Source organism: Marmota flaviventris, chromosome 1 (genome assembly GCF_047511675.1).
Source record: "Marmota flaviventris isolate mMarFla1 chromosome 1, mMarFla1.hap1, whole genome shotgun sequence".
In the NCBI taxonomy this organism is placed as follows: Eukaryota; Metazoa; Chordata; class Mammalia; order Rodentia; family Sciuridae; genus Marmota; species Marmota flaviventris.
Genome location: NC_092498.1, coordinates 105,075,978 through 105,098,207, shown reverse-complemented (window position 1 = coordinate 105,098,207; position 22,230 = coordinate 105,075,978). Strand labels below are relative to the sequence as shown.

At 39.0% G+C, this 22,230-nt stretch overlaps 2 protein-coding genes across 5 annotated transcripts in view; both read left to right on the top strand.

The window, feature by feature from the left end:
* Positions 1-2,085: 2,085 nt before the first annotated feature.
* On the top strand, positions 2,086-21,066 carry Hus1 (HUS1 checkpoint clamp component). 4 transcript variants are annotated; one of them, XM_071614615.1, is made up of 8 exons: positions 2,086-2,199; positions 2,794-2,921; positions 3,002-3,178; positions 4,724-4,831; positions 5,855-5,929; positions 12,692-12,791; positions 14,675-14,794; positions 20,939-21,066. In XM_071614615.1, the coding sequence occupies exons 1-8, from the start codon at positions 2,148-2,150 to the stop codon at positions 20,965-20,967; spliced, it is 789 nt and encodes a 262-aa protein (XP_071470716.1). In that variant the 5' UTR covers positions 2,086-2,147; the 3' UTR covers positions 20,968-21,066. The 4 variants fall into 4 exon arrangements, with proteins under 4 accessions (XP_071470716.1, XP_071470722.1, XP_027794199.1 ...); XM_071614621.1 differs by lacking the exon at positions 20,939-21,066 and adding an exon at positions 15,990-20,455 and having other exon boundaries at positions 14,675-14,769; XM_027938398.2 differs by lacking the exon at positions 20,939-21,066 and adding an exon at positions 15,990-20,455.
* Positions 20,987-22,230, top strand: part of Pkd1l1 (polycystin 1 like 1, transient receptor potential channel interacting) — a 145,503-nt gene continuing 144,259 nt past the window's right edge. The window contains exon 1 of the mRNA XM_071608980.1: positions 20,987-21,073. The gene's annotated coding sequence lies outside the window, so the exon portion shown is untranslated. The remainder of the gene's footprint in view (positions 21,074-22,230) is intronic.

Genomic DNA, 22,230 nt, shown 5'->3' with positions numbered 1-22,230 from the left:
TAGTCCTCCTCCTCAGATGCTCCTCCTTCCCCACTATGGCTGGTACTTCTTATGTGCTCCACAGACATAAATTTAAAAATAGACTGAATTTCAGAAGTATTTTTTCTTTGACGTGTCAAAGATGAGCTGAGTCTGTGAAGAGTTGCTTAAGCAAAACTGCATCCCTTAAGTGAGGGCAGCTTTTATAAAATGATCATTAGGGCCATCTCTGGAGTTCCCTCCCTTTACAATTTTCTCATGTTAAAAAAAAAAAAATATTTCTTTTAGGTTTGATGTAGAACCTCTGAGTAATGCCAGTTTCTTTCCCCGGGGGCAGGGGGGTAATTTTTCCTTCAATAACTACTAACAACAGGGCTGCAAATAGTCACTCCTTCCTCAGGGACTAGTGAAGATGAGCAAGCATCTGAAGGACAGCAGCCAAACACAGCTTTGGCTCACAGCTGTAAAAACACACTGCTTATCCAGTTGGAGTTTACTTTCTCTGCAGCTCTAAAGAAGTAACTTTCCTTACTTCCAATCATACATCTGGACACTTTACATCCACCCACAGGCTAGGCAAGTGGTACATCCCTGACCCAAGATATTTTTTTTAAGTCCTTTGCAAATAGGAGCATAAAATACTATATTTCAGTTCCTAAGACAAGAATAAGATAAAATAATATAACTAACAACATCAACACTGTTCTCCAGATTCATGCATGATGAATTGCTAAACCCTGAGGTTAGAATTTTTTTTCTTTTTTTTTAAATCAGAAAGCTAGTTCCTAGCTAGACCAAAAGCAACATGAACATATTATTGTTTTAAAAAACAGGCACATGGAGTTAGAGAGCTCTCTGGTGACTCATTTCTGGACTCAAAATCATTTGGAAAGAAAATAGGAAAGCAGTGTCCACGTTGAATTAATTTGCTAAACTTATTTAGTTAAGAAAACTGCAAGAGCACACAGAAGATGCCCTTTTTTTTCCTAAGGGGGGGAAAATATTATAGCCCAATTTTAAACTCATTGAGTAAAATATCCTATATTATTTGGGTTTTGGCAAGAAAGAATGCATAATTAGATACCTTTTAGGAAGTTTAAAAAATGTCTTATCATTTTTTATGGCATAATAATAAGCCATTTTACATAAAGTTCAGATGCAATGAAACATTACTTACAAACCTGACTTAATCATATCTGTGCTCTACTTAGCAATCACATTATTTCATAAGTGATAGTTTTTATTTCAAATTAATTTGCAAGTTAACTTTTAAAAGCACATGTTGTTGAGTGCTTGAAGTCCTTTACAATTAGAAATTTAGGACATTTAGTGACTCAGGAGTTTCCTATCCCCAGGTGTGGGGAAATGCTTCTAAGAATTCACATTTTGAAAAAACTTTGACATCTAGCTCAAGTTTTGTGTTAAAATACTTGAATAAAAGCAAACTTTAAGAATTAAATAAAGTATATTTTAGATACAACTTTTTAAGGCAGCTTTAAATTCTTTCCAACCTGATAGTACTGCTATCTCTGCAGAATGGTATCTTAAGGTTTTGAAAACTGTTTTAAATATTTATAATTTTAAACATAATACTGAATAGTTGTTAAAGACAGGATGGTTAAAGAACAATGATGTTAAATGATAATTCTGCATCTTTTTCTCAATAGGAACTTCACCAAATTTAAAAAAAAAAGTTCTTTTAAGGGTTAGAATTTTTTTTTTAAGAGGAATTTTAAAGGCGTAACGGAAAAATTGCATCCAATTTATGTGGATACAAACTTTATTGATTATCTATGTAAAGAATTTCTTTTCTTTTTATGCTGGGGATGAAACCTGCCAGGCCTCCTACAGGCTTGGCAAGTGGTACATCCCCGACCCAAGATTTTTTTTTTTTTTTAATCCTTTGCAAATAGGAGCATAGAATACTCTATGCAGTTCAGCACCGCAAAAAAGACAAAAGGCAGACCTTTTTTTGTAGGTGGAGTGGGTATGGGGATGGAGGTCAGGGGACTAGGAACCCTGCTTCGCCCAGAGCATGACTCAGCAAAAATCGCGGAAAGGCTCTCCGCGGAACCTCTGTGAACGCCGCCGCGTTTCCGAGAAGGAAGGCTCTGGGAGGGACACGTATCCGCCGCCCGTCAGACGCCCCGCCAGGGCTTGGTGCGGCAATGAAGTTTCGTGCCAAAATCGTGGACGCTGCCTGCCTGAATCAGTTCACGCGTGAGCTGGGAGGGCTGCGGGGAGTCTGGGAGGACCGGAAATAGGCCGACTTAGCGCGCAGCAGCCTTGCGGGAGGTTGGGGGTGGGGCTCTGAGTGCTGGAAGTTGGCCGTGGATCGCAGGCGGGTACTGTGGGAAGAAGAACAGTTGAAGGACCTATTTCTGAAACTTGATTCTGATCACATGGTCCTTCTTTTGTACTACTGCTCCCATCGACGTCTGGCATAGACATCCCTTTGCGTTAGGCCCCATTCCTCCTTCCACCGGACTGTGGCCAACATTGCTTTGAACTGTGTGCTGCAGCACCAGGCGGTCCATAAGTTTGTGTTGAATGTATGAATGGCCCTTACGTGCTAATTAGCCTCCGAACCTCAGTTTCCGTGTTGAACACGAACGGTGTGTGCCACAAGCCTAGCCGGGTTATTGTAAGACTGGCATGACATGCGTGGTACTAAAATATTTTCCGTCGTGATCCCTACACTGTTTTTCCGCCTGCAAGTTGCACTTCGATGAACTAGAAGTTCTGCAAGGCAAGGTGACTTCTAGGAAACAGGATGTGTGTCTTAGTTACACCTTACTTTACTCCCTGTCACAGGAGTCAGTAACATGATAGCCAAGCTTGCGAAAACCTGCACCCTCCGAATCAGCCCCAATAAGCTGAACTTCATCCTTTCTGATAAACTGGCCAGTGGAGGAGTGAGCATGTGGTGTGAGCTGGAGCAGGTAAGCAGAAGTTCCCAAAAGGCCCCAGACTTCACCTAATGCTATTGGAAAACCCACAAATACCCGTTTTCTTTCCTTAGGAGAACTTTTTCAGCGAATTTCAAATGGAGGGTGTTTCGGCAGAAAACAATGAGATTTATTTAGAGCTAACATCGGAAAACTTATCTCGAGCTTTGAAAACTACCCAGAATGCCAGATCCTTGAAAATCAAGCTGACTAATAAACACTTTCCCTGCCTCACAATCTCTGTAGAGCTGGTGAGTAGGAAGAACAGGGTTTCACAAGCTTTCCACAAAGGTCTTGGCCCCTAAAGGATACAAATAGTTAAAAGCCCAGGCTTTTAAATAGTATGGTTGAAAGATAATTGGTTTGTTTTATAAAGATCTGTTGCATACCTAATTTTTTCTCTCACTTACAATCAGTTCTTCTTCTTTGTTATGTTAATGCTCTGATCACACAGTATTCAACTAGGATGCTGCCTTTTCCAAACAGTGAAACTTCCACATCTCTTGTTTCTTTTAGTGGTATCATTAGCTACTCTAGAAATCATGATTTTTATTCATTTTCACCTTTGGTATACTCTCCTCCCCCATCACCACCTTTGTTGTAGTACCTTTCAATAACAGTCATTCTTCAGTAAACATACTGTCTCACATACTGCCAGATGAGTTTAGTGTATAGTTATCAGAACACACACATGATGAAGTTTGGTTTCTTTGATGTTCAAAAGCTTTTGACATATAGCCCAAGTTATCTTGGAACTATATTCCAAATTACCACCCTCTGGTTCTCTGGATGTGTCCCGTTCATTCCCAACTCACAGAATGGTGACATTGGCCCTTCTACTTGGAGTCTTTCTCCTCTCTTAAACCTTCTCTTTCTTTAGCACTCAGCATCAGTGCTACCTCCTCCACAGTCTCCCTTGTCCTTACAGTTCTCTCCTTGTTTTGTTTGTGCTTGGTAATCTATATGAGTATTATTTACAGTTTCAAATGTTCTATGGAAGAGGATATTTTTTTTTTTTTTTATTAACTGTTATTAGCTCTTTGCAGTTAGGCAGATCTTAGAGCTCATCAGCATATTCCATGTCACAATATTAAGTATGGAGTTTTCTTCCACTTCTTAAGGGAAAGTGGGGTAATAAAATACAATAGTTTTTCTATTTCAAAATGCAAGATACTTTTATCTGAGTCTCACAAAAGCCCCTAGAAATAAACATAGTTTATTCTTTTAGCAGTGTAGAAACTGCAGCACTCTGAACATCCTGTGCTCAAAGAATGGTCTCTGGGTTGCTTCAACATAGTAAGCTTGCTTGTTTCTGTCTCAGAACTAGGTATTTTGTTCTGTGCATGAAACCATGTCTCCTCATCCCCATCTTCCCATAGTCATCTTCCTCTAGTTTTTGTGTCATCTGAAACATCACCTCTGAAGAGAGTCCTACGTGGGCCCCCCAGTATAGGAACCTCCTTCATGCTTAGCCTGGTCATTGCTCTGTTTTCTTGAAGGCTTTAATGAGTATCTCTTATGATATATATATATATATATATTTTTTTCTTATTGATCCATTCATTCCACTGGAGCATCAGGGAACCTGTTGTTTGTTCACCACATTTGCCAGCTACTCCTAGAACCCAGAGCAGAACTGATAATGACAGTATAGGTTGAATGGATTTTAAGTGAATGAATTGAGAACATTCCACTTAGATTTGATATTTTCAGTTTTTTTATGCTTAATCCTTTGCTTTTGATTTTGTTTTTAATATTGACAACATAAAATATATTTTGAATTCTTTTCTTGGCAGTTATCTGTGTCAAGCAGTAGTCGCATTGTGACCCATGACATCCCCATAACGATTATTCCTAGAAGATTGTGGAAGGACTTACAAGAACCCTCAGTCCCAGATTCTGATGTGAGTGAGGCCTGCAGTCTTGTTGCTCATTGCATATTAAAGGGTGTGTGTGTGTGTGTGTGTGTGTGTGTGTGAGTGTGAGTGAATTAATTTTAATTGTCTTGCAGTATATTTTATTTGAAGGTTGTGTAGTACCTGAAATGAAAGTGGTATTATTTATTTTTAAAGGAAAAAAAATTAAAATGTTTTCTTTGATTTATTTAAGCCATCTTAAATCACTGTTGCATATAGTAGAAATACCATCCTCTCTACATATAAGAAGTAGAATATCTTGCTCAGATAATTTATATTTATTAGAACTCTTGGCCTTAGGCACCAAGTTGAGTTTCACAGGACTTGAGGGCCAAATATGTGTTAAAAAGCCACAAGGAGAGACATTTGCATGACCTGGAACTTGATAGGAACCCTGGAGCTACTGAAAATAATGATGAAGCCAAAGAGTCCTTTGCTTTTTGCTCACAATTACAAATATATACTGGAAATTATAATTATACTGGATAGAACATGTACTTGTTTTTTCACTAGGAAACAACAACACAAACTAGGAAAAAGCCAACCTGTTGTAAAGCACTGCTAATGACAGCCCCAGGTGAGAAGCAGTGGCTGCTGCACTGTATTTTTGTGCAGAGTGCACAAAAGGCCCCTGAGACCTGGCTTTGTACATCCCTCAGGGCAAGTCTTCTGCCCAGTGCTTGAATTTTATTCCCTTGGGCTCATATATAGGCATCTCAGTTGTAGCACTCTGGTCCTCAAACCAAAGGAATGCCCATAGGGATGTAGTCGCTGAGGTAACCAGAGGCAGGCATTCATTTCTTTAATTTTACTCAAATGCCTGTGAGTTAATGAAATTATACAGTTGTTTTCCTTTTGGTATTTAAAAAAGAACTCTATTCAGAAAATTAAAAACCAGGAATTCAGAGTTCTTAAGCATGTGTGCAATCCCAAATTAGTTATTGAGCAACTTTTCGTAACTAGAATGTATTAATTTTTTTATACTTGTGATTGCTCTTATTGGTTTTGTAGGTGAGTATTTATTTGCCAGTCTTGAAGACTATGAGGAGTGTTGTAGAAAAAATGAAAAATATCAGCAATCATCTTGTAAGTAATAACTTTTTTTTTTTTTTTCTATAATGTTAGCCTCCTTTTGGGAGGACAGCCTACCATGGACTTGGGTATGGTGCTCCTGTGCCACTGTGAGACATCTGAGGCATCTCACTAAAATCCTTGTGAGGCCTCGCCTGGTGCTAAGAACAAGCAGTTTTACAGTTGCCTTTAGAAACCTCTTCTAGTGCGTTTCAACTATCATTCACTGGGGAAGGCTTTCTATTTATTCTTAATCCCTCATGTCTATGGGTATAGTTTATTATGAATATGTTTAACAGTTCTGCTTCTTTTTCTTTATTTTAGACAGGAACTTCCATATTTTATCTGCTAATGTGTATATGTTTTTTAAAATGAATCATGGATTCAGTTGACAGTGTAAAATGTTCTATCTGCTTGCCAAATGTCTTTCACTAAACCATAAAGATCCCTCACACCTCAGCAGTTTTTTAATTCCAAAAGATCTCACACCAAACCAATGGATGCTTGTATTTTTCTATTTATTCTGTGAAGGTCTCCTTCTGCCATGTTCAAAATACTACAATATGCGGCAGTGGTGAAGAATTGTGTGGATTGTCCTCCTACACAGCAGGGCTTATCCTGAATTTTACTTTCACATCCCCACCCCCAATAAAGGAAAAAAAAACACATTTATATCCTTCCATCTTTAAAAGCCACATTTCACTTTATAAACTTAAACCTCTGATCTTCCCAGTCACATGGAGATGTGGCTGGGCCATATCTCTATGGGACCAGGCTACACTGGGTTCTGTGGGTTCTGTGGGCTATAGGTCCACACTGGGCTCTACCACATCTAACAATTCCTCTCTTCTTTTTGGGTTTTGTTTCTTGGCCATTTCACACTCAGTTTCTTATGTCTGTCATCTCCTGGGAAGCGCTTAAACATTCTCACTGTTCACCCCAGACCCTTTCCCACAGTCTGGCAGAAAGCCCCTCCTCCACTGAACTCCTTTCTTCAGTGTACACCATAAACCTGCCAGTATCAGAACTTCAACTGCCATCTTCTGGAAAGGAGAGAACCTGTCTTATTCTGTGTTCCAGGACCCAGGGTAAGATTGTCACTTGGTGTGCAGTAATTAGTATTGCTGCATGGATCTGGTGTGAAATTTAGCTTGGAATTTTAAAAAAAGGAAAGTTTTTTTTTTTGAAGCCTAGAAAATGTTCATGGGCCGTTTTATCTCTTTGAGTTCTGCTCACTTAAAAACAGTGCTGACATTAGGCTTATCCAGCTGAAAGCTTTCTCATGTAATTTAATCTTCACAGAACCCATTTGAGGCTAAAATCTGTTTCCCATGAAGCAATGCATTGTGCTTACTGTGGTGTCCACCATGATGCTGATCCAGTTGTCAGGCTGGCTTCCTCTAGGATCTCCTGGGATTTCCAGAGAGTTTCAGAGAGACCCAGGGGAGAAGATGTGGCAATTATCGGAAGGGCATATTTGTTCTTTCTGTTCCATGGAAATGAGTCAGCAAAATAGAGAGGTTGAAAGTGGCAAAGTAAAACCAGAAATGTTAGTTTTCCTTTTTAGGAGTGTTTAAAAATGTCTACAAGTTTTATGGAGTGACTATTATAATATGAAATTGCTAAATGGAAGCTTACCAAGTTAGATTAGCTGAGTATTTAATGAGATTAACCTGGATAACCAGAAGTCTGTGTCTGAAAATAATAGGTAGTAGAATTAAGGAAAATGAATGAGACTCTACCCTCCCCTAAGAGATGCTTGATCCCTACCTTCCTTCATTTAAGGCAAGAAGGCTGATAGGATTGGGTTGTATATGTGAGTCACATAGAAAATGGAGCAAATACCACCAGGAGTCCATGCCATCTTCTGACACATTGCTTCTAAGCCACCTGTGCACAAGAATCCCTGAGATCTGGTTAGAATCTGGTTTGAATTTGGGAGGAATGGGCTGGGCCAAGGCTCTGCACTTCTGAGCAGCTCACGGTGCTGTTGCTGCCTGTCTTTGAATCACTCCCAGCAGCAATGTTTAGTGATGCGTGCCATGCTATAGGTCATTTGAGAGAAAGGGCCTTCACAAGATCAGCTTAATGATTAAAATAAGAGAACATGACTTAAGGGTGGGAAGTAAAGTGATATGTGGTGGAGGAGGGGTGGCATTGTGAACCTTAGTGTAGAGTATTATTACCCTAAATGGGACAATAGTAGAGCTATCATGGGTTTTGTCACTTATTATATATTGAGAGATAATAATTTGTGGTAGGTTCCCAGTATAGTTCATTGGCGTTCAATGAATGGAAGGTAACAATTATTAAGGAATTCATTGAAAGAAGTAAGATCCTGTCCTCATAATTAAGAAATTGATTATGTTGATGCACATAGTAGTTCAGATAACTGAATCATAAAAATCAGTGATTGATGTTCAGAGAATTGGCTGTTAATTCCTTCAGAGTGTTAATTGAATGCTACCATGTGCCAGACTGGGTGGGATCAGAAACAAATTTGAATCTAATGTTCCATTACACATATTTTAGGAATTGGAAAAAAGCATAAGAGCCTGAATGTAATTTAGAACCAATGCAAGTTGCTTTTTTGACCAAGAATTTGTTTCTAAAACCACTCTCCTTCAAAAGCAATGGGAATTTACAGATCTCCGTTATGTGGTTGTTTGAAACAAATAGGTATATGTCATGTGCTAGCTCTAAAGAGCCCCACTGAGTGATCCAGAACATTCACAAGGATGGTTTTATTTATTTTATTTTAATAAAATATTGTTCCAGATTAGAGGACAGTAGGTTAATAAATATACCAGTATATTTCTGTGCTAATGAAAGACTTACGATGAATGTTTTTTATTCAAAAGTAAATTTACAAGATTATACAAAAAGTGAGTTTAAGGGGGACTTATTCTGATGTCAAAAGCTCAGAAATAAGAGTTCACTCAAGTTCATAAAAACTTTTGTTTCTGGAATCTGAATGATTTAGAGTTTGGCAGTTTTAAGGCATGAGAATGAGAAACACTAAGTGATATTCCCTAAAATGGGTGCTCTAGCAGAGTTGTGCAGAAGGGTACTCTTCCGCTCCATAAAGGTCTCTCTGCCCCTCTCCCAATAGCACTTTCAAAGATGTGTGGGGCCTACTAAATCAAAGGCCTGTACTAACCTGTACTCACTAAACTCTAGTTTAGCTGGCACACTTCACTACTGGTTGGCAGAGTGCTGACAGCAAACTCTATACAGGCTTTAACAATAGGCAGATGCCAACATCCAAAATAGAAATACTGTGTCCCTGTGGTCATGGTAGTGCATACCTGCCTCGGGAGACTGAGGCAGGAATTTGAGGCCAGCCTCAGCAATTTAGCAAGGCCCTTAGCAACTTAGTGAGAACCCTATCTCAAAAGGGGCTCAGGATGTAGCATCCCTGGGTTCAATCCCTAGTACCAAAAAAAGAAATGAAAGACAGTGTCCCATGAGCAGGTTAGCAAGACTCAACGCACATTGTGCTTGTATTTCACTTCATTTACAATAACCAGTAAGTTGGTGGATTGGTGGAGTGAAGGGAAGAACTTGAAAGGAAAGGAACCCCCTGTGACCTTTGTGGCCAGTCCCAGATGGGAAGAGCAGGAGTGAGCTGGGTGTGCCTATAATCCCAGAGGCTCAGGAGGCTAGATAGGAGAATCGCAAATTCAAAGCCAGCCTTAGCAACCTAACGAGGTCCTGAGCAACTTGGTGGGATTCTGTCTAAAAATAAAATATAAAAAGGGCTGGGGATGTAGCTCCATGGTTAAGTACCCGTGGGTTCAATCCCTGGTACCAAAGCAGGGGGAAAAGAGCAGAAAGAACAGGAGTTGCAGAGAGGTCTGTGATAGAGGAGAAGGGAGGGACAAAAGTCTTAGTCCTCTCCCCAAGCTGTGCTATGGGTGCAGAGACTAGCCACCAGCAACATTGTGTCTTGCTCAGTTCTCATTACATGACAGCAGCCCCTTACCTTTTTGAATCTGGAAATCTCATTTGCCAACATCTAAAGTATTTTCAGGATAAATTATTCTCATTAAACTCTGAATGTCTCTATGGTCATACTAAATTTGTAATTATGCCAGATAGTTTGGTCCATTTATAGAAATAAGGCACTAATTTCTATGTTACCTTCCCATTCTCCCTGCTCCTGCTTTTTAATAATTGTGTTTAGGTCCACATTGTCATAGAGTACAATTATTGTACCTTATTATCTTCCCTTATTATTAATTTTGGCTGTACAGATAAAAGCAGCCATATCTGTCTTTGTGTTGTAACTGCAATAATTTTTTGTTATCTGATGCTTATTCTCTAGCATCTCATTCTGGAAGGACTTGAAGGCCGAAGAATTTCATTAGCTGGCCTATGTTCATGACGTCATTTTGTTCATGATGTTCATTTGTCACTTGTTGGCTCACTGTACTTTATTGTCTTTGTTATATAATGCTGCTGTCAGAGAGACTAATGTCATTCTGATTTTGTTTCATTTTTTAATAAGTTGGATTATTAATTTGAGGTAAGGGGACATAAATACCCCAGAGTTTGTTTTGTTTTTGGTGTGTGTGTTGCTTTTATTTTCTTTGAATCCCATTGTCTTGACACCTGGTCCACTTCACCAGGTGTGGGGAGTATACCTTCTGTGTGTTAGCCAGCCTTCCTTCACGTCAGGAATGTTTTGAACTATGACTGTTAGCACTTCTTTCTTTTTTTTTTTTGGATTGAACCCAGGAGCGCTTAACCACTGAGCCACATCCCAGCCCTTTTTATATTTTATTTAGAGTCAGGGTCTCGGTGAATTATATAGCGCCTCACTAAATTGCTGAGGCTGGCTTTGAAATCACAATCCCCCTGCCTTGGCCTCCAGAGCTGCTGGGATTACAGGAGGGCACCACTGTGCTAGCTAGCATTCCTTTGTACCCAATCCTTTGATTTTCTTCTTCTGGGACTCATTGGACGTGGATCTTCTTCACTTCCATATCTGTTTTCTTTCAGATTCTTTTTAGCCCTTTATTTCTCTTTGGTAATTTTTACATTTTTGCCTTTCTATTACAGCTTTACTTACTGTGGTCTTTGGTGCTTATTTGTTCTTCTCTTTCTTCAAGTTTAGTTTACTTTTGGAAATTTTCTTATATTTCTAACCATTTCCTGAGCTCTGCCAGCTCTTTTTTTTTTTTTTCTTTAATGGATTTGCTGTGTGGTCTTTTCATTTCTAATCTTCCCTAATTCTGATTTACTGCTGTTCTTTCCTTGCTTCTATTGTTTGTTTATTCAAGTTCATTTTCTGCATTTGCTTGTGGAGTATTTTCAGGTCTTTTCATATGCTATTTGGGTATTATTATTTCTGTTTCTCTTTTTTCTTCGAATACATATAGAATTCAGTCACAGTCTGAATTTTTTATTGATTTTTTAAAATAAATGACATTGGAATGTATTACAATTTCTATTACACATTTAGAGCACAATTTTCATATCTCTGCCTTATGAAAAATTGTGCTCTAAATGTGTAATAGAAATTATAATATACAATTGTAATAGAAATTGTATATACAGTATATTCACACCAATTCATGTCTTCATACGTGTACTTTGGATAATGATGTCCATCACATTCCACCATCATTGCCAACCCTATGCCCCCTCCCTTCCCCTCCCACCCCTCTGCCGTATCTAGAGTTCATCTATTCCTCCCATGCTCCTCCCACTACCCCACTATGAATCAGTCTCCTTATATCAGAGATAACATTCGGCATTTGTTTTTTTGGTGTTGACTAACTTCACTTAGCATTATCCTCTCCAACCCCATCCATTTACCTGCAAATGCCATGATTTTATTCTCTCTTATTGCTGAGTAACATTCCATTGTGTATATATGCCACATTTTAAAAATGTATCTACTGAAGGGCATCTAGGTTGGTTCTACTGTTCAGCTATTGTGAATTGTGCTGCTATAAGTAGTATGCTGTTTTTAAGTCCTTTGGGTATAGACCAAGGGGAGGAATAGCTGGGTCAAATGGTGGTTCCATTCCCAGTTGTCCAAGGAATCTCCATACTGCTTTCAATATTGGCTGCACCAGTTTGCAGTCCCGCCAGCAATGTATGAGTGTACCTTTTCCCCACATCCTGGCCAACTTTTATTGTTGTTGTCACCAAACAATAAAAAGTTGTTGTTGTGTTTTTGGTTCTTTTAAGAAGTTTCATTGTAGATGTGTGAATGAAGACAGTTTTCTAACTTTTCACAGCTTCTTTATTCTTTAAAATATTAAGGCATATAGACTGGGACCATCTCCCTAGGACTTTCTGAGACTTGTCCCTCTTTTCCTCCCCTTTATATAACCTTCCTTCACTTTACTTCCAAGATTGTGCCTCCTGTTAATTGTGTTTTTACTTTTCTCTGTTCCTTTTCAGTATAGGGCTTCCTTATCCTGTAAGGGAGCCCTCTGCCCAGGCATCCAGAGCCAGGTCCCCGTAGCCATTGTTTCCAGCAAGTCCCCTCCCACTACCCCTGCTTTCATGTCTCTCACTGATTTCTCCACTAAGGGAACCTTTCTTTTGGTGTCTTAGGGGAATATCTGAGTTCTGGGCTCTGAGGACTTATCTCCTCTCTTGTCCTTGACATCACCATGATCTAAGTGCCTGAGGTGTTCTGAGGTTTAACAGGTTGCCTGGTCACCTGACTTTGTGGAAGCTAATATCTGTAGGGTTCTTTTTTTTTTTTTTTTGCCTTCCTTGTCTTTTTAAGACAATTTTACAATATTCAATTTGTAGATTATTGAAGCAAACCTAAATGGAGATTTGAACTTGAAGATAGAAACTGAATTAGTATGTATTACAACTCATTTTAAAGATCTTGGAAATCCTCCATTAGGTAAGTTTTCTTGTGGATTATATTTTTCTGTTGATAAGTTATTTCAGGTAACATGTGCTTTGAGGTCTCAATGTAGAAAAGTTGAAATTCAGTTTATTCAATTTCATGCTTGGACTATCTGTCCCTACCCTATAGTGGGACATTAGCCATTGGGGGAAGGGGCTGAGACACCAGGCAGCTGAGGGAACTGCACAGGGGATTCTTCCACCTCTCTAGAACTCAGATCATACTAAATGAGCTCCAAGATCCTTTCTAGCTTGTCAGTCCATTCTGCTCTGAGAGATTTCAGTTTCCGTCCTGGAATATGATCAGAAAGGCAGGTACATTTCTTATTTTCTCCTTCTTTAGTCACTCCAATATTTATAAAATTAGATTAGCAGATATAAAATGTGATACAGATATACTTAGTCAGGTAATGAAGGACTGTGGAGTTGGTTCAGCAAGCAGTGAAGGAGGAGATTGAACAGCATGCTGAGCAGTGAGGCCAGAGGAGCTGGCACATGTGGCTCAAGCAGATAAGCAAAAGACCAAAGAAAAAGTATCTGCAAACAATGTCAAATTATTTCCTGACATATATATTTATTTGGAAACAGGTGAAATAGTTCCCAGTCACCTTTAAAATTAAAATTTATTACTACATTTGCTTATCTATACATAGATAAGCAATTTTAGCATAACACTGCAAAGGATTTTTACTTTGTAGTGGAGTGTATACTACTCTAGCAGAGTAAAATCTGTATGATTAAAGTTGAACAATACTGCATGGAATGACTTATTTTGGCATTATTTATTTTATTTATTTTTTATTTTTTAGTACAAGGGATTAAAGCCAGGGACTTAAACTTAACCATTGAGTCACATTCCAAGCCCTTTTTTATTTTTTATTTTGAGACAGAGTCACACTAAGTTGGTAAAGATCTCGCTAAGTTGTTGAGACTGGCTTTGAACTTGTGATCCTCCTGCCTTAGGGGCTCTGGGATTACAGATGAGCACCACCACACCTGGCTATTTTGTTTATTTTAATAAATACAAAACAGAACTACTTTTGGTACTTTCCCAGAAGTTGAAAGACTCTTTTATTGCATTCTACTTTAGAATAAGAGGTTTTGTATTAGCTATCTACATTTCAGCTTTTAAATGCATAGTAAGGAGCTGAGTGTGGTGGTGCATACCTATAATCCAAGGTATTCAGAAGACTGAGGCAGGAGGATCAACAAGTTCAAGGTCAGCCTGGGTAACTTAGCAAGACTCCTTCTCAAAATAAAATAAGATGTATTTTCTAAAGAGAAGGAGATGGAGAAGTGGCTCAGTGGGAAAGGGCTCGTGCAAGAGATCCTGGGTTCAGTACACAATACCAAAAATAAATAAGTAGTGAATATCAAATATAATTTTCTTTCACATAAAGGGGAGGTTGAACCATATTTCAAGTTCTTGTAAATGAAGATGCCCTGGAAATTATCACAGTACTATTGATTGATTGATTGATTGATTGATTCCAGGTATTGAACCCAGAGGCACTTAAGTACTGAGCCATATCCCCAGCCCTTTTTATATTTAGAGAAGATAGGGTCTCACTGAGTTGCTTAGGAGCTCACTAAATTGCTGAGGTCGGCTCTGAACTTGAAATCCTCCTGAATCAGCCTCCTGAGCTGCTGGGATTACAGGCGTGCACCACTGTATTTGGCTTATTACAGTATTTTAAATAGTTATGACCAAATAAATACTCATGCAATGAGTGACAATATTTACAAGTTGTTATATTTCTCCAGGGTACTAAAATCAATTGCAAGGTGAAACATTTATTTAAGTAAGCATGTTTTGTGTATTTCTGGATTCTGTTACTTCCAAGGATGTTATACTTTAAAACATTTGTGTCATTTTAGCCTCTGAAAATACTTCTCAGAACAGAAACCCAGAAGAGATGGCTGAGGTGCACATAGATATCAAGAAGCTCCTCCAATTTCTTGCTGGACAGCAGGTGAATCCTACAAAGGCCATATGCAGTGAGTTTGCTTCTCTGTTTTTTGTTTTGGGTTTTTTTTTGTTTTTTGTTTTTTGTTTATCTTAGGCAGTTTAGGTCACTCTAGTCCAACAGATTGCATGCCATCTTATAAATGCAAAATGATCCCAAGTATATGGACTTAAGCTTTCTAGGATAGTCAAGTTCTTAAAATTTGCCTGGATTTAGAAGCATCTAGAGGAAAGCCTACAGCCACACTGGGTAGGCATGTGGCCTGCCTCATGCGGCCACCACGCAGCAGGTCATTCTTGCAGAGACACTGTCAGGAGGACCACACAGATGGCTTCTGTTCACCAGGTTCCTCAGATTTTACACATTCAGAGTCCCCTGTATGCTGTGCTTAGATCTGAATTTTCATTCACAGTGTTTTGCTTCCTTTTTTTGTCCACCTTTCCTGTGCTCACCACCAGAATCTCCTTCTCAGATGCTGGTTATTACTGATTACCTCTCAATTCTGGCTTAATCCCGACTCTGAGGTCACACACCTACCCTGGCTCTCCTTATCTACTGGCCACATGTAGGCAGGACATTCTTGCCAAGGGCTTCTCAGGGTGTTTTCTGCCTCCTTGCAGCAATCTAAAAGAAATTGAAGCTCCTCCTTTTGTGGAATAGCTCCAAGGCTGACCCTTCAGACACTAGTGGATAAAGCTGAGGAGAATGGCCCAGAACAGTACCTTAGAACATTTGGATCTTCACTACACTGTAGAGAAGAAATAGAAAATTCTAGGTGACTCTGTCAAAGAGAGACACGGAGAAAGCACTAAGAATAGAGAGGAGGGACTCTGGGAGGGGTGGTGGCGTCAGGTACTCAGGGAAGGTGGCAGATGGAGTATGTAGCACAGTTTGCCCAGTGTAAGGGGAACGTGGGAACTTGGGCCTTCTCTACATTGTGTCATTCACTGGTGGGCAGCAGCTTTTCTATGGAAGGGTGTGATTGACTCTGTGTGGTTTACTGGGAAGCCTGCCTTTTGGGTTTGAACCTAAGACCTGGGAAGCTGTGTTCTTCTCTCATTTTTTTCCCCTGAGAAATGACAGTTGCCTGTGTTGTGACCTCTTCAGGGACCTGCTGAGAAGATAGAGACCTTCCATAGGAGGTGTTCAGTGTGGAAAAACTGCTCTGATGGGGGGCATGTGTGTTTTGTGATGAGTCTTTAAAATAGTGGCTCTTCTCTCCCCAGATATTGTGAATAATAGGATTGTTCATTTTGATTTGCTTCATGAAGACGTCTCCCTACAGTATTTCATCCCAGCATTGTCCTAGCATCACCTTGCCAGATTTGAAAGCCCAGAGGCCTTTGTCCTGACGGGAGAGGCAGTGGGGCAATGTGTTCTGAGTCACTTGTCTCTCCTCACAACACCACAAATATCCACACCATGCTTATTCTTCCTCTATAATATTTTAACTAAAAATGAAATCAGTGCAACATAGTTGGATAAACATATTACTTTATATTATTTATGTCTGTTTTGTTTTTTATTTTTTATTTGCTTTTAAGACATTGAGAAGAAGAGCTAAAATTTATCCAGTCTTTATTTATTTTGTGGTGCTGGGAATGGACCCTAGCACTCTACTGCTGAGCTACACCTGGCCCTCTCCTCTTTAAACAGCAGTTTCTCATTGAAGTTATGAAAATCCTCACACACGTGGAATCAGTGTCATAGAATTCATAAGAGTGTTGCCCACGGAACTTGGAGTTTTCCCCCAAGTACAACCTCTAGCTCAGCACACTGTTGGCCACTCTCAAATTTCAGCATGTTTCTCTCTCCTTGCTCCCATCCCCAAGAGCCCAGTGATAGAAAAGATGGTCCTTCCATCCCCCACAGCACCTGTGGTTATTTAGTGCTCAATAACTGCAGCATAGGACCCTCTGTCCAACTTGCAAAGAACTCGAGCCCACTTGCCTCTCTGCACCCTGAAAGCTGGCCCAGACAACATGGTTCTCAGCTGCAAGCTTGTCCCTTCCTTCTGCTGCTCTCACTGTCTCCCTGGGGCCAATTTTGCTCTTAAGTTGTTTTTTGCAGTGCCAGGAGTTAAACCAAGGGCCTTGCATATGCTACACTGAGCTACATCCCCAGTCCTTTGGTTTATAATTCTTTATAGTGTTTTTTTTTCTCTGTGGTACATCAGATCTTTCATTTTGAGAAGAATTTGCATTAAGAGTAGAAAAAAGGAATTTCTAAGTTAGCTTTTGTGTTAAATGATGAGACCTTGTTTCCGTTTATGTATCAAAGCTGATGCAGTTGTGATGGATGTGCTTCCTCATTCTCCCTGAAGCACATTCCATCATATTTCCTATTTTAATTAAATCTCATGTGACCTATGGAGGTGGACATAATACATAGAGTATTGTAATGTCTCATTACAAAGTCAAGACCTATTTTGTTTAGGATAAGATGAAGAAATGGAACATCAACAAAAATGAAAATCTCTTTTGGCTTTATTATTTGATAAAACCAATGTATGTGAATGACTTTTCTGGTTTTTAGTAATGTTAGTTTCAGTAGGATGTTCTATTTTGTGAAGCTAACGTTTTAAAATCAGACATTTTAGTTTTGAAATGCTGTTTCCCTTCTTGGCTTGTAATAAAATCAATTCCCACTATAGTCATAAAACCTAAAAATCATGATGCAAAATAGAATGATATCTGAAAATTATTTTATAAAAAATTATGTTTGTGAAAATGTGTTATGACTTACCAGTTGTATAACATTTATTATCAGTGTATCTGAACTGTATGATTTTATGGATAGTTCAGGATTTCCTGTCCTTGGAATGTGGCTAAAGAAGTCCTCATTGGCAGTGGGGAGGCTACAGTCTTTCTGATTTTTGTCACAACTTGCTTTGTTTTGTTCATCAAGTCTCCTACTCTTTGCATCTCACAGACCTATACGATGAGGGAGGGAACTAGTAGAAAACCACAAACTTAGGAAGTGTATGGGGTTGCTTTATTGAACAGTGTGCCAAGATAAGATTATGTAAACAAGAAATAGCAATTTAGTTCATTCAGAGGACCAAAGGTAACTTCTGGATTTTGGAAACACACTTTTACTGGCTGTGCATGTGTAAGAATTTAGGTTTGAGGAGCACTGTCCTAAATGTCAGAGCCAGTAAGGCATCCTCTTGCCTTGCCTGCATGGGCTCAGAGCCCAACTTACCTTTGGTAGCCCCATCTTTTGTTGTTGTTGAACTGGGCATTGAACTTAGGGGCACTTTACCACTGAGTTACATCCTCAGTGGATTTTATTTTTTATTTTGAGATAGCATCTTGCTAAGTTGCTGGGGTATCCCTAAGTTAACTGAGTCTGGCTTCAGACGTTTAATCCTCCTGCCTCAGCTTTCTGAGTTGCTGGAATTACAGGGTGCATCACTATGTGCAACTGATAGCCACATCTTGAACTGAGTTTTGAGACCATCCTGAGTAAGTCAGGGAGACATAAGAATTTCTAATCCAGGTACTCAAGCTCACATCCAAGTGGCCTTGCCATCTTCCAGCAGCCTTTCCTTAGTTCAGCAGGGAATTACTTACCCATCAGGTCTCAGATATAGTTTATTAGATAATGCTTCCCTAGCACAAAGTACCCTGCTCTTACCCTGAAAAGTGGCATCAGCATTAGTTCTGGAGCAGGAATTCTGATTCTGTCTCAGTGAAATTTCTTAATGATGTTCATATTCTTGGTATATGCTGCCAAATGGATAGAGTATTCATCTTTTTGAAGAGAGATACAATTCTATGCATTTTTATTTTAAAAACTTTATTGAAAGTCACTGATCATACAGTTAATCCATTAAAGTATTCAATCTGGTGGGTTTAGTTCGTTCACAGGCCTTGTGCAGCCACCACCACAATTTTAGAACTTTGTCATTACCCAATAAGGAAAATCCCAAACCACTCAGTCATTCCCATTTCCAACCCCTGCTCCACTTTTCCTTGCAGGCAACCCAGTTGTCTACTTTTCTGCCTCTGTACATTTGTCTTTTCTGGACATCTTTTTAAAGCTCCTCCTTTCTAACTGTAATTAGATATACTTCGATCAGTATTTCCACATACCTACCTTCGCCACAGCCACACAACCCCTGGTGACCACTATTCTACTCTCTACTTCTACAATTCCACATATGAATCATATGAGCAAAATCATACAATGTTTGTCTTTCCATGCCTGATTTATTTTACTTCACATAACTTCTCCAGGTTCATTCATTCATGTTGCTGCAAATAATTATAAAAGGTTATTTTAAACTGAACTTTGGTCACTAAAAAAATCTTTTAAAAAATCTAAGTCTTCTTATCCTCACATTATTATTGTTGTTGTTGTTGTTGTTATTGTGTGTGTAATACTAAAGGCCTCACATATGTTAGGTAAGTGCTTTACTGCTGAACTACAACTCCAACCTTTTTTTAAAAATTTATTTTGGGTTTCACTAGGTAGTCCAGCCTGGCCTTAAGCCTGTGATCTTCTTGCCTCAGCCTCCTGAGTAGCTGGGATTACAGGTGTGCACCACTGAGTCTGGCACTTTTGAATTTTTAATGTCACAATTTATAACTTTTTATATTACATAATCCTTAACCATTTGTAATTGGTGGGGAATACAAATGCCATCTCCAGATTACTTTTTCTACAGTATAAATCATCAATTCAGGGAAATTTGCTGCAGGTGGCACTCCATTGCCTTGATGGGGAGGAGCCTCACAGAGAACTTTCTCTTAACATATGATTGCAGTTTTTCTCATATCTGTGATTCAAGGGGCAACACAGCTTCACTGAGTTCTGGAGTACTCAGGTGGTAATCTTGCCACTGAATAGTTGTGGTAGAAATTCTGTGGGCATGAAAAGAAGCTGAGAACTCCACCATTTTGCTGACATTACTCTTTAATTCTGAACTTTGTAAGGATTCCGATAGGGAAAGTCTGAAAGGAAGCTCAAATTTTTTGGACTTTCAGAGCTGCTTCCAAATACGGTTGTTGAACTAAGACAAAATCATTTTTTATAACTGATATTACCCTGAGATTACAGAGAAATCAATTAACCCCACTTGGACATTGCTGATGGTATTGTGAATTGATATCACTTGTTGGAGTCCAGTTTGGTGTTTATTATATATGAAAAGCCTTAAAAAAAAGTGTGATTTCTTTTGATAATACTTCTTCCTATAAGAATTTACATAAAGATTATAATCAAAGATATTCTAGTACTGTTATATGAAAACCACAAAATGTCTTAAATATAAATTAATGGGTAATTGGTTTTATGATCCATGCTTTGATATGTTTCATACTGTGAAAATAATGTTACAGATAAAATATACCAAGATTACAAAATGTTTATGACTTGATAGTCAAGTTAAAAAAGCAGTTTAGGCCTGGGGATATAGCTCAGTGGTTGAGTGCTTGCCTAGCATGTGTGAGGTCCTAGATTCAATCCCCAGTACTGAAAAAGAAAAAAAGTGGATTAGATGTTAGTATGAACTAGGTGTGTTAGAAAAAGACTGGGAAGATACATATATACCAACATCCAAACCTGGCTATTTCTGGGTGATTCTGATTTCAATCTTTGTATAATTATGTATTTTCTAACAATTTTATAACCAATTGTAACAAAAAATACTTTCATTGGACTGAATAATAAATATTTATTATTTGAATATTTGTTATTTGAATATTTATTATTTGTACATATTTAGCTGGCATTTTCAGTTTCCTGAACTTCAGGCTTAATTTCCTGAACTTCTGCACGTATTTATTCTCATGAATAGAAAATTAAACTTATATGTCATATTGAAATTATACCAAGTTCAGAATGCTGGAGCATGGACCAATAAAATGGTAGTACATTGAAGAATGGCCTCTTTTTATCCCATGTGAATGTGTTAGCTTTCTGTCACTGTGACAGAATACTGAGATAATAAGAGAAAAGGTGTATTTGGCTCAAAGTTTGGGGAGTTTCAGTCTACAGGCTTTGACCTATTGCTTTTATGCCTGTGGCGAGGCAGTAGTTTTAGTCTGAAAAATTCTGAGAGAGACCAGCTAGGTCAGAGGGCTTAAAAAAAAAAAAAAATCACTGAATGATAACAATAAGATAACCCCAATGGTAACATGAGGAAATAAAGCACTTGTTTCTGGTCTAGGTCCTGTACATATAGCATTACCCAGCTGAGCCAGTTTGGTAATCACATGCAACATGCATGGCTCTGAAAGATGCTGAATCCCACGTCTGAATACCCAGTGATAGATTCTGCTTCTTCCCAGCCACCTAATATTGGGTAAGTCAGTTAACGTCTTAGAGAGATGGCTTCTCTAACAGTGATTAATAATGTTCACTACCTGTGTGGTTGGAATATCAAGGAATTCAATTCCTCAGAGACACAGTTCTCAATTGGGAAGTATAAGATGTCAGCATTTGTAAGCCTTACAAAAAAAAGAAAAGAAAAAGTAAACCAGTGGATCCATGCTGCTTCATAGCAGCCAACAGGGCAGACCCAGTGCTTCTACTATTTCTCTGAAGCTCACAGAGGCTTGGTCAGCACTGCCCAGAACACTGACATCATCCAGTGACCTTAGGGCTGACAATCTGTGTTCCCAGCCTAGAGTTATTTTAAAATTTAGGCTTTTAAAAAATGTACATGTAAATATCATAACCACTTTCTACCATGCAAGTTCCCCTTTGAAATGTCTATGTGATCAACTTTCTTAGAAAATCCTACTTGGGTCACCTGGGTGAGGTACTTCCCTTCAAGGGGATAAAAAGCAGGCCACCAAACAGATGCAGGAACCAGCATTGGGTCTTGAGCTTCTTCCTGGTGTTTTTGTGCTTTGTTCACTGCTTTCACTCTTTGCAAATAAATCCTGCTGAGGAGGCAAGGAGTGTAAGGAAGGAGCCCTCATAAGAGGGCAAGGCCTGGCAGGCAGCTTCTCCTGGTTAACCCTTCACTGTTCACATACAGGTTACCCAAAGCAGCTTCACCATCTGGGGCTTCACCAATCTCTGGAGCATGTAATATTGTCAAATCAGGAATGTGATACTAGTGTGACTCTTGGATGTTATTTGTCCTCAAAGACAAAAGGTGAACCTCCCTCCCTATTAAACATATCTAAAATAACCAAGAGAAACAGTGGCCACTTTACCCCAGCTCTGTGGGGGAAGCTTAAAGGAACCATGCCCAACCAGGGGCGCTTACCGTGAGTCTGTTATGCATATTCTCACATTATATACGTGATCTAGTAGCATAGGTTTCTCAAGAAGACTTTAATCAGAATTTATGATATGTCGGACCAAATAATACTTGTTCACTCCATGTGGAAAAAACACTCTAGACAAAAAGAAAAAAGCGGGGAAGCAAGGCTGGCAGGTGGGGGTGAGCACAGGAATCAAGAGGATAAAGAGAGTTGTTCACAAATCAAATTAAAAATATGTGCTTCA

Coding starts and splice junctions, on each gene's coding strand:
- Hus1 (XM_071614602.1), top strand. CDS start 2,148: ATGAAGTTTCGTGCCAAAATCGTGGACGCTGCCTGCCTGAATCAGTTC. Junction 2,200..2,793: donor CTGCCTGAATCAGTTCACGC/GTGAGCTGGGAG, acceptor TCCCTGTCACAG/GAGTCAGTAACATGATAGCC. Junction 3,179..4,723: donor TCACAATCTCTGTAGAGCTG/GTGAGTAGGAAG, acceptor TTTTCTTGGCAG/TTATCTGTGTCAAGCAGTAG.